The sequence below is a fragment of the Stylophora pistillata genome, chromosome 7 (genome assembly GCF_964205215.1).
Source record: "Stylophora pistillata chromosome 7, jaStyPist1.2, whole genome shotgun sequence".
NCBI lineage: Eukaryota > Metazoa > Cnidaria > Anthozoa > Scleractinia > Pocilloporidae > Stylophora > Stylophora pistillata.
Window position 1 is genome coordinate 16,094,382 of NC_142525.1, and position 12,556 is coordinate 16,106,937.

Here is a 12,556-nt window from a genome sequence, read left to right on the forward strand (position 1 = left end):
CTTTCTCCACCGCTGTTCAATTTTTAATTCATTTTCTCATGGGGAATGTGATTGAATCACTCGTTAAATGTGTTACATCACCATGCTGATGTGCTGTAGTCGATTCTAAACAGGATTTTCACCGTTCCGATTCGTCGTACTTGAGAGGAAACCCGGGATGGAAAGAAAAGAGTTAGATGTCATATACGAACAATTCAGTAGCACCAAATTTGATTGAATTGTAAGTAATCTGAGGGGTCACAAAGCCGCTTCCAAAGGTACAGAAAGAAAACAATCAATCAAATTTGTATGGAAGGCAAGATAGGAGGGCATTCCTGTACCACCGTACGTCATTCTTACTATCTGTTGTTATACTGGATATGGTTTCTGTTAGAATTGTTCAAAACACATAGGGCGAGTAGTAAAGGTGCGCTTTTCCCTCATACTTGAATAAAGGTTGATAGCTTCTAAAAAAACTGGTTGGGGCTGCGTCGGTGGGGGTAACGTAATAATTTGAATATATCAACAAAGTTGAAATGGTAAATTGGCCACCGTTACGATTACAAAAGCTGACGTTTCGAGCGTTAGCCCTTCGTCGGAGCTGAAAGGTCCGACGAAGGTCCTTTCATACGTCGGGCTGAAAGGTCGGTTCCTGTTTCGCATTTCAAAAGAAATGAGGTTTTTTAAATCGTCGCACCTTCCTATTTCATTGGAAATACTAGACCAACTTGAAGTGTAGAAAATGATTTGAAGATACAGGCCACATAATGGGTTCTAATGTGACAAACAGCCTATATACTGTTGGCGTTGGTATGTCCAAAGTTTGTTCCTACTTAGAGAAAGAAAGATAAAAACTTTAAATCTTAATATGTTGTTGCAGCTTTTACTATATCTTGTAGTTGACAAAGTTCGATATTTTTCATTACAAAACAGACGCAAAAGCCTAAAATTTTACACAGCTATGATAATGGCATACAGAGCGAGATGCCTTCAATCTGGTAAATGGGATTCTGTCTTGGAAGGTACGGTGAAAATATAACTATATTGAAACGCCCCATCTAATGTCGTTATGTTGACCTACCTTTCAGAATTTAGCCAGAAAATAAATCGAACACAAACGCATAAGCATACACGTAGGTACTTTTAAGCACTTACACATATAGTTAAGCGTTTGTTAACATGTTAAAACATGTTAAAACATGTTAAGGAGATACATGAGTGCATACTTTATCGGTACAGCGAGACTTAGAATAGCTTTTTAGCTTTAACGAATATAAAATTAATTGAATTACAACGTTCCAGCCTAAAACAATATGGCTCTTTCTATCAAGTAAGCTTGTAAGCCGAATATGACTAATCTCTGAAACTTGTTGGGGCAAAGCGTTCAAACTGTTTGCCGATCTAACTAACTGTTTGCATATCTAACTAAACTATTAAATCCTCGATGTTTTCATACAACTGCTTGTCGTACATATTCATATTGATCAGCTTCTGCGGAGAAAAAAATATATTAATCAGCATTGCATATTGTTCCTTTACCTGCAGTTATCCTAAAAGGCTGGCAGCTCTTCACACCGAGGCAAATTTAAGGAGATAAATTTTTTTGGTGTCGTTGTTAGCTATTCTTTGTGAGTCTTTGTGTGTTTTGCAATCATCTTATCATCTTTTAAATAATAAAAAAAAAACTTCTTTGTCGTTGGAACATCCTATTTCGCTTCTCCGCAGTTTTTGGTGGAACTTTGGCTTCGGTGACATGACAGAAGAAGATCCAATGCAAAACTTCGTTAAAATTAAAGAGATGAGTGCATATTATAGGGGGCCTTTCTGGTCATTCCGTAGAGGTCTGGATCCGAGTGTCTCGGCCGAGCGAGGCGCCGTGTACTACTATGAGTGCATATTATTAAGCCATCTAGATGAAATGCTGTTAAGTTGAAACCAGATGTAGCTGAGCCTAAGCCAAGCACACATACAGGTAAAGAAACTTTCGTGTTGATTGTAATTCTTACCTTGTGCAGGGCTTCCATGTCCTTAAGCTGAATTGTCAATTCAATGAATGTTGGTCTTGCGTCCGGGTCATTTTTCCAGCATTTCATCATGACCTGGTACCTGGTATTTTTTAAAGGATCTGTTTGAGATTGAAAGAACGTTTCCTTATGCAATGAAAGAGAACAATTTGAAAAACGGGAAACTTACAATTCTTCATCGACGTGTTGTGGTTTAGGCATCTTATATCCTTCTTGAAGCAAGTTTGCAATTTTTCTTCCGTCCATTCTTGGATAAGGTGAACCCCCTGGAGGAACCATAAGATATAAATGTGACGAAACAACGACCTTCACTGTAACACCGACCTGAGTCACTGGATAATGTATAATATTGCATTGCAGATCTCATTACATTTGTCTCACTGAACAGGATACATAGTTAAATTCAAATAAATTTCAAAGAGTCTAGTATAAGTCCATCGGATGTTACCTATGGTAAAGATCTCATAAAGGACAACTCCATAACTCCATCTGCATGCAAAAAAATCAAACGTAAGAAGCGAAGGTGACAAAAGACAAACTTAATGCAATGGCTAGAATTCATGTTCATATCAAATTTAGTATAATATATTAGGTAATAACTATAAATATGGGTAACGATCAGGAATACGTACACATCACTTTTGGTGGTATACTTTCCATACAACAAGGCCTCATAAGCTGTCCACTTCACTGGAAGACGACCCTAAATTTATCAAACGTCGCTTTGTGATACAGCTCAGAAATTATAAAAAGCAACAAATCAAAGACAGTGATTGTTGATGTAATACTCCTATACATAACATTTAATTAAGGTTCAATCTAAGGGTAGCACCAACGGAACGACGGATGTGTCAGCTACACCACAACGATGCAGAAATTATGTAGAATTCTTGATAACCTTGCTCTTTTTTTCGTAAATATTTTCCTCCTGGACATCTCTGGCCATTCCAAAGTCTGTCACTTTACACGTCTCTCTCGCTCCAACTAAAACATTACGGGCCGCAAGGTCTCGGTGAATTATCTGAGGATTAAAATCAACACAGAACTAAAATGAAAACCTAACTTGAATAATAACAAAACTGGCAAGGTTTAATTAAGAAAGATTAAAAATATCTTTTCCGAGATATCACGTCAGGAAGTAACGAGTAAGCTTAGCGTGTGTCGCATCGGATGGGCAATAAAAGTAAGGCTCTGCTTTTCTTGGAATAAATATTCCTTTCCTCTGTTTTTTTTTCCATTTTGAAATAGCTATGCGTACCTCAACACTTCGGAAAGTGATTTAGCTTACAGATTTTGAGGACAAGTAACTCATGCCATCAGCTATTTGCCAGGAAAACTTCATCAGCTGCTGTGACGTCAGAGTTGTATGTGGTTTGATATCTGGGTCTTTGTAGTAAGTGTCATTTAATCCACGGCTCTTTCTTAGGTAACCCAGTAGATCCCCATAGGGTACGTATTCGATAAGCACCAGCAGTGGCTCTAAAGAGATGATGAAGCACTAAAATTAAATGGTCTCCAAAGAGAGGGCATTTCATAGTCATTTCACTTATAATTTAAGCTCCAAAACGTAAACCATTTTGAAAGGATGGAAACACGTTACTAAACTGGAAAGGAATTTTGAAACAAGATTAATATGCACAGATTGTCTCATTGTAGCATAGCCGTGCGTCCATAGAGATTTTGACCGTTATATCTCAAAAGGAAATTAAAATAATGAGTTTGCGCGCTATATTATATAAAAAAGCCATCTCGAGCGTGTCCACCACGCTCACCTCATCTTAAAGAGAAAATCATGAGGCAGTTAAACTGAGTGCTTCCAATTGACAACAGAGAGCTTTGAGTTGCGGCTGAGAGGTTATTTTCGAGAGACGTCACCTTCGGCATCTTAGGGGCAAAAACAAACTTGTTTTCCCTGCAGCTAGGACCACAACTTACGGCCTTAAATTGACTTCTTACATTGCTGCTAAGGCTTGGAATGCATTACCTGATAAGCTTAGATTAATGGCCGAATTTGGTCCTTTCAGGAATGAGATAAGAAAACTAAGTAATTTGTAATTTTATATCATCATTTATATTTAGGCTTATATTATTTTTAAACTCTGTAATTTATAGTCTATATTTTTCCTCGGTATATTAGCATCTCTATTGCTAGAGGTCTAACAAGCCTCATTTTCATCCGAGTTTAAATAAAGTCGTCATCATCATCATCATCATGTTTAATTTGACCCTCTGTTTAATTTTTGTAAGAAAAAAAAATAGAAAAACCAGTCAACCTATTTAAATTACAAGGGTTGAGAATGATTACAAATCAACCCTTGTATATTGTAATTTGTTAAAAAAATTTGTGGAGGGGGTTAGGAGGGGCTTTCCCTTGCATTCTTGAATATTCTTTCCCACGCGACAAACAAGAGAACAGACCCATTCCTCAACAGCATATAACAACAGCTAAAGTAGCTCACCGGATACTGTAACACATCCCACAAGTTTAATAACGTGAGGATGCGGCCTCAGATGCTTCATTGTCTCGAGTTCATTAACCAAATCCCTCTTATCTGATTCAGCAGCGTTAGCTGGAAATGAAAAAAATTTGAGCTAAAAATTTATAACAGCGAGAGGCTTTATCATGTGTCGCATATATACCTTCCCCTGAATGGTGTTTGCAGAGGATCACCAACTAGCTATTTTAGGGCACTTATGCTCAACAAACCGATAGAAAAATTTTGGTTGAATTTTAAACTAGTCCACAATATAAAACGTAAACATTATGATAGCTATAATGGCAGGATTCAACGTTTTTGAATATATGATATCATATGTTTGAACTTCGGCTAAAGAAATTAGAATGACGGCGATATTCGCAGTGATGATCCTGAAAAAAATTTAGGCCAATACGGGATTCGAACTCGTGACCTCTGCGATACCGGTGCAGTACTCTGCCAACTGAGCTAAAGAGCCAAGTGGGAGCTGATAATTATGTTGGTTCTAAAAAAACCCGCGAGGTGATGAGTCATGACTGAGTGACAGGATTGTGAGGTAAATCAAACTCCTTGTAGCGAAATACGTTACACAACAATGCAAAAAGGTTACTCCAAGCTCTCTTTAAACTCTGGATCCAAGAATTAGAATTTACCTTTGAGCATTTTTATAGCTACTATAGTAGTCCCAGGCCTCCCTCGAAGTTCCGTGACCGTTCCCTTTGCAACTTGACCAAAAGCGCCTTTGCCTACTATTTTTTCTATAGCCACGTGATCCCTTTTTACTTCCCAGGAACGTGTTGACGGATCGAGAGCCGTGTAATCTGCACCTTGATCGGCACTATGTGATTTTATTTTGTCAGCGCTTGTTTCTTTCAGATCCATGTATTCTGCCCCGGGCTGATTGAATGTGCTTGAATTAGCGAGACTTTGCTCGATATTTTTCATTGCCATTTCATTCTAACAAAACAAAAAAATGTTAAGCAAAAAATTCTTTGATCTTGGGAGTAACAGTTGTCAGTTCGTGTTGTCTGATTGTCAAGGTAAGGGCTGTCGTAAGAAGGACTCTTTTTAATGTATTATTAATAGACCTGTCGTCAACCTTAGCAAAGGTAATTACAGCAGTCAAACTTGGTCTCTTGAATCTAATGATGACTTCTGTTAAGGTGGAAAAAAGTCAGCCGTTACGACCGAAACAGTCCATCCCAGGATTACTTTCATCCTCGTTTTAAGAATAGAAATAAAATTTTAATGACAGTTGAATTTTAATGACAGTTGAACCATTGAGCAATAAGCATGGGATAAGTACAGATAATAATGTACATGCCAAAGGATAAGTTAAACTTTGAAATCGCCAAAACCGAAAGGTGAACCAAAATTTGAAGAACGTGTTTACAGGGCTAGCTTCGATTGATGTACAAAAGATCAGAATTACCTTTGCAATGAAGCCATTTACAATCCACACTGTCTCTTTTATTCCCTAGTTAGTATGTGACAACTAGCCTTTGTTCAGGTTTACTTAAAGTTAGAGTTTCAACGGCACAATGATGGGTGCTAGCATACAAGGTAGGTGTAAATATAGATGTAAGCTAAAATTGTAACACAAGTTGAAGTTGGGGTTAGAGGTTGTAGGGTTAAAGTTATTTAGTGCTCGCTGCAATTTCATAAGGAAAATAGACTTGCTTCTCTGCAAACTTACGTCGTAGACACTGCTTTTATGTTCAAGTCTTCTGTAAGGGTAAAGAAAGATAGACCTTGCCGTCAATTTTTAGTTTTTAGACTATATTAAACAACGTACACTTAAATTTCTCAAAAAAGTAATCATAAGATCTTTTGTTAGTAATGTAACCTTAGATGCATCGGGAATACTCCTACCTTTGGTTTGTTGTGGTGCCTATAAACAATGAGATACAAGGATTAATATTTAAGAATACGTAATGATATTTAATCCGCAAACACGCACAGAAAAAAACCAAATAAACAACTTACTATACCTTTTCTATATAGCCAAACGATACAAACAGTTAAAACAATGATTATGAAAACAAGTGACCCGATTATGGCTTTTAGAATGGCGTCATCACGTGGACACTGGCCCTTGTTGGGAACTAGGAGAAAATAGAGACAGTTTCTGTTACGGTAGCGACTATCGAGTTTGACAAGAGGTGTCGCGGGTCGAGAGGGATGTATTTTACGGAGTCAAAGATTCAAATTTATCACTTTCACGGGTTTATTACGAATCAACTTAACGGCCTGCTCCCAGTTGGCTTGTTAGCTCAATTGGTTAGAGCGCTGCACTAGTATCGCAGAGGTCAGTGGTTCGAATCCCGTACAGGCCTGATTTTTTTCAGGTCTGATTTTCGCTATTGCTTAAATAGCGCTATCTACTGCGAGGATCGTTCACCGTATGTATCTAACACCGCAGTTCAAAATATATAAACTTCATATATTTCATTGTATCGGATAGTCATATTAGGCGCTAAGAAACAGGCTACTAATCTACACCTGCACGAGGGAAAACGATAACAATTAATTTCAGCTAAAATAGAAACGCGCAACGTACTAAATCGATGAGAAATACATTTATATAACAAAGAAACGAAATCACTTACATATCTGACCCACACAGTGAGGCTCCTTGATCGGGAAATGCGAAATTGACTTATTGACCTAGACTTACGACTTATTACTTCTTAAACGACTGAAGGCCAACTGCACTTTGACCGCGATGGCGTAATCATAAAGGCTCACACGATACCATGGGCCTTAGCGAGCATAAGCGAATGAGAGAAAATAAACGAAGGAAGAGAACTTAAAGAAAAGGAAACGGACAATCGTAACATTCCCTCAATCAGTCATTTTCTTTTTTGATCTATGGTATACTGTGCCATCTCTCAATGACCTATCAAAATTCAATGTGCTGTACTGAATGATCCAAAGAGAGCACTCGAAGGACTGCGTGTTCCATGCATCTCACATTAGCCACGACCACGTGAGACACATTTCATGTACAAAGTCACCTAAAGTAGCGCCCGACTTCTCTTGCATTTCTGTGTTCAGGATTCCGGCTTCAGATCTTCAGCTAAGATTTTTGAAACGCTTCTTCTATTTCAAATGAGATCTGCAGTGAGATCTGCACTGAGTTGAATTTGGCTTTTCTTTTCTTGATCGCTGCCTAATTCACTACGAAGTGTACCTTTGCCTAGCATCAAGGAAAAGCTCCTCAAACCTTCTCAGATCAACGATATGATATAGTTACATCATCTGGAAGAAAAAAAACGCAAATGAAGGAGAGCTAATCTACCTGTACACGTTGTTGCTGATGGCGTGGTGGGTGTACTTTCCACTGACTCCTCTATGAAGAAAAGGAAAAAGTATTTTAAGCTATTTGAAATTGATTTTTCTCCTTGCTGTTGTTGTTGTCAAATTTTTACTGGTATTTGGCTGCTTCCGTAGTTGCTGTCGTCATTACCGGTTTGTGGACTCTTTCCAGAGCGAGGACTGAGTCGATGCCATTCGTTCAAACGTAATTATAGGAGTCTGCCGTTTTACGGCAGCTTTTGGTATGGGTTGTTAGTCTGCGAGTCAGCGATAGTAAATAACAAACCTTCAATATTTTTATCGTAGTCAGTCAATAAGCTTTCTTTAAATTCTTTCCCGACTTTGGATGGCAACTTTGCATTCAAGTAGAGGAAATGCTGTGAGAGGGTCGCCATGCTTTTGCAAGCGTGTAAGATCCAAAACGTTAGTCACGTGTGGAAAATAGACTGTATTATGTAAGTACGTGTAATAATACACATGAAGAAGAGAATAAACGCGACTAAGAGGAAATCAGAGTCAATTTTTTCTATGTATATTGTTTACAAATTGTCACATAATTTTTTCTTATGTAATTTGTGACAAATTATTACTAATAACTTTTAAAGACTACAAATTTCACTCGCCCCAAACTAAAAAACATGTGATTGAATGCATAAATTTATTTTCCAAAAGATCAAAATAGAGTAATTGAATTTTCTTCCATATCTAGACCTTATGGTATGACCTCAGTCAGAGCGTGAGGTAAAAAGAAAAATAATAAGAAGTTTTATGTTCAGCAAAAGACAAGTAAGGGATCCTGAAATGTATGTAAAAGCACCAAACGAGACCAACTATTTTAAAAAGCTGTGCAGTGATCTGTGTCACACAAAGGTCTATCTTTTAACTGTAGAATATAAAGTTTTTCTGATAATTTTCAATTTGGTCAGTTCGATTTTGGAGATTCTACCCTCATTACAGCAAAATGGGAGAAATAACGACGGAAAAGGGAAGGTTGAGGTGACAAAAAAAGGGATGATTTAAAAAGAAGAGGAGATTAAACAACATACCAAAGACTTCCTTTAGAGAAGCTCTCAATTCATGACTCACGGCAGCATAGTCGAATAAGCGCCAACTCTTGCACTATATTTGTAGTGCGATAGACAAAATTGTTTGGCATCTACTACTTACCAGTAAAAGTGAACATAATATTCCTACTTCTTGAAAGTCCTTGAATAGAATTATTAGCCTCACACCTGAAGGCATACTCGCCAGCATTTTCCATTTCCCTAACCACGGTTCCTAAATTTCCCATATTTGAAACAATGACATTATTACGTATGATGCACGATCCTCGCAGTAGATTGCGCTATCTAAGCAATAGCGAAAATCAGACCTGAAAAAAATCAGGCCTGTACGGGATTCGAACCACTGACCTCTGCGATACTAGTGCAGCGCTCTACCAATTGAGCTAACAAGCCAACTGGGAGCAGGCCAATGAAATATATGAACTTCATATATTTCATTGTATCTAATGACATTATTCTCGTACAACAAATAAGTGTGGACTAGTGGCTTGGCAACAGCACTGCATTCAAAGCTCACAGCAGTTCCTGCACAAACTTTGTTTTTTACATTTGTCTTCAAGCTGACATTTGAGGGTTGATCTGAAATTAAATAGATAACTATTTTGCGGCTGTTCAGCACATTTTTTCGAAGGCGTCACCTGTCAGAAAATGGCGATTGCGTTAATTTTATCCATCACAGATTATCACTGCCATGCCTTACTTAATAACACAAGATCAGACACTATGCTCGAAAATCATTCGCTTCAGGGCGGAATGTACATATGCGGAGTATTACCCCTACTGGTACCAATAAGAACAATTATCAACAACGGTGTCAAGTATAAAAGCTACGTCATACCACGCCACTTATATGTCCACTCAGACTTTGTGGGAACTTTGATCGATCGATAGATCGACGCATATTTCATGTAATTGTGTTCAAGATAAGAAAAACTTCCGATTTTAGATGCCAATCACGTTTAAAACTCTTCAACTATGTAAAGAGATCCTAACGAACAGTTAGCGAGCTGAGGAGGTTCAGCGTACAGCATGACAGGGTATTTCATTCGTAAAATGATTATGTGAACAGGTTTGTATAGGTACCGCGGCATTAGGATGCAGGCTTGCTTATGTATCGTCACTTCAATAATTTCCCAGTGTCTAAATTCAAATAGATTATAGAAACCTCTATAAGAGGACCCCTTTTGATTTAGTTTACAAAGTAAAAATTTGTGGTCGATTCCAAAATCACTGACCACAAATTTCTCAAGTTCTACGTTCCAAGGAAGTAACGATAAAGTAAACTTTTATCATGACCTTTTATATTTACTCACAGTTATTCGTTATATGGCCGTTTCTCAAGAGGACAAGAAACAGTCAAATTAAAGAAATCGATCAACTAAAATCGGTCTTGACCGTTATCTAGATTCTCCCATCTTAATCTATTTAGAGCAATTGTGAAATCTGTGTGGTTCCCCTTAATAATCCTGAATGGACTCAAAACAGTAACTGGCACCGGACTAGGCAGCAGGCAACGAGAGTGTAATAATGTTGGCAATTTTAAATACGGAAGAGGAGCCCTCGAGCAAAAAGGCCCAAAGTAGTTGTAACCTTTGTTGTGATCAGTCCAAGATCGCAAAGCTCTGAATAAGAATTGATTGCCGAACTAATCATTGAACTTTGAAAAGAGCGGCTTTGCGTATTATATACAAAGATGAAATTTGCGAAGTGATTTTTATACTGTGTAAACAGGAGACCTGTGACAGAAGTATAAAGCCGAGCCCACGCAAGGAAACTGTAGCTCTCTCGTTTGGCCATATAATAACCACGTTATTATCAGAGCTTCGTAGGTCTGTACTGGCGACCTCGGTCAAGATTCTTCGATGAAGGCATCTCAATCGCTGAATAAGAACTATGTTTCTTATTGTCTGGTAAAGAGGCGTTACATTTCAGTTTGCCAAAGCAACTTTGGTTTAATACTCACAGAATACACTGATAGGTGCTGTCTTAGTTTTGACTCCACATCTATTGTTTGCTACATATTTTGTAATCTCCAGCATCACTTCTGTCAATGTTAGTGAAGTTCAGTAAGTTCCCATCACTGCGCTGATTATTTCTAACTGTGATCGAAGTAACATTTGGCGTTGGATCCCCAGTTGCCTCACAACTCATGTTATGTGCGTCACCTTCAATTACAGTGTCTGAAGACCAGAAAGCTTTGCTTACAGATAGACAATCTAAGAATAAATTCAAACCCACAGTAAGTCAAGAAGTAAAGAGTTTGTTTGTTCCCATTTCCTTTCTGGCCGAGTTAGCTTCAAGTCAACTCAGGTACTTAATTTCTATTGGAGAGTATTAATTCGCCCCTCTCCCTAATGTACTCTTTTCAACACACCTGAATTTAATTTCCGATACCCAAGCTACAGGTCATCTTTTTATCTCTTTATCGTTACTCACGCGTCACACAGACATAAGTTGCATCCTACTGTTTATAACAAATATGAAATGTTCTTTTCCATACAGTTACGTTAAATTATTTTGCTGGAAAAGTGTATTCCATCTAGAACAGTGCTCTCAGTTTCCGTCATTGTTTCTTTGGGTGCTTTACCTCATCGTTCAAAAACCTCTCGTTCTATCAAATAACTGAGAAACAAGGCAAAATTTCACGACTTTGTTAGGAGGATAACAGCGCCATTGAATTGAGGATCTCTACCTGCAGAACGTTTCAAAAAAATCTTGTGTGAATATTATTGAGCAATATAGGTACACTTAAAGAAAATTGACTTACATTTGACAATCACCTCCACTGTCTGATTAGCAGTATCCCCAACTCCATTAAAAGCTTTTACACCTGTGCGTGCAATTGAAACTTTTGCTGACGTAACTAATGACACAAAATGTCCGTGAGGTAATGGGTTCTAATTTATTTAAAAACATCAAAACGAGGACGGTCGGGCCAGCCATCTTTGTTGTTATTTGATCTTTTTACGCTGTCCCCTTGCTAACTACTCGTAACATGGTTTTAAATTGTTGTGCCCCTTTGTGTACTACGAAGACATACGTGATTAATGGTGAGAAGATATCTCATTTTCAATTTCCAATAATTTTGTGATCGACGACCGTCATACCAAGGTGTGTAGAAGACATTTCAAAGCGAGTGACTTCACGAAAACCCTTGCCGGTCTGAGAAAGCTGAAGCAAGATGCTGTCCTTCGATTTTTCAGTGGAAACAGGATTCACCACGAAAGCGAAAGGCTCCCAAAGAACGGCGCGTATTGAGTCCAAAGAGACCACGTCCATCACTCTCAAATAGTAACACGGAACCGACTTGTATTGAACCCAAAACAAAAGAGTTTGCCTGTCAAACGAATATTAAACTCTCGCTGAATTTAATAATAAAACTGTTGGACAACACGAAATCATTAAACGAAACTGTAACTGAATTACAAGATCAGATCAGATGCAATGAAATTATGATTAATAAGCATAAAGAAAACGTAGCTGCTCTTAATGATCAGCTAAAGAAGAAAGCAGAGGAATGTTATGCCCTGAACGATGAACTCAAAAGTATGATTGAGAAATGCCAAAAAAGCGAAAGAAAAAATGAAAGAGTTTTTAGTGTAAACAAGTTTTTGAACGATAACGCTGCAATGTTATTCTATACAGGCTTCCCAAATGCTGAAATCTTTGAGAGCTATTTGGAATTTTTACAGCC

The 12,556-nt window shown here is 37.9% G+C and overlaps 1 protein-coding gene across 2 annotated transcripts; it reads right to left on the reverse strand.

Moving 5' to 3' along the window:
* Positions 1–846: 846 nt before the first annotated feature.
* LOC111332238 (proto-oncogene tyrosine-protein kinase receptor Ret) lies at positions 847–7,626 on the reverse strand. Of its 2 annotated transcripts, none has more exons than XR_015989614.1 (11): positions 6,353–7,626; positions 6,177–6,207; positions 5,134–5,437; positions 4,463–4,573; positions 3,292–3,482; positions 2,902–3,024; positions 2,636–2,706; positions 2,452–2,492; positions 2,173–2,269; positions 1,986–2,104; positions 847–1,470 (listed from the first exon to the last, which is right to left on the reverse strand). XR_015989614.1 is itself a non-coding variant. In XM_088727855.1 (11 exons), the coding sequence occupies exons 3-11, from the start codon at positions 5,429–5,431 to the stop codon at positions 1,405–1,407; spliced, it is 1,098 nt and encodes a 365-aa protein (XP_088583981.1). In that variant the 5' UTR covers positions 5,432–5,437; positions 6,177–6,207; positions 6,353–7,618; the 3' UTR covers positions 847–1,404. The 2 variants fall into 2 exon arrangements, 1 of the variants encoding a protein (XP_088583981.1); XM_088727855.1 differs by having other exon boundaries at positions 1,986–2,085; positions 6,353–7,618.
* Positions 7,627–12,556: the final 4,930 nt, after the last annotated feature.

Coding starts and splice junctions, on each gene's coding strand:
- LOC111332238 (XM_088727855.1), bottom strand. CDS start 5,431: ATGGCAATGAAAAATATCGAGCAAAGTCTCGCTAATTCAAGCACATTC. Junction 3,483..4,462: donor GGGATGTGTTACAGTATCCG/GTGAGCTACTTT, acceptor TCATCTCTTTAG/AGCCACTGCTGGTGCTTATC. Junction 3,025..3,291: donor GTTACTTGTCCTCAAAATCT/GTAAGCTAAATC, acceptor TTTAATCCTCAG/ATAATTCACCGAGACCTTGC.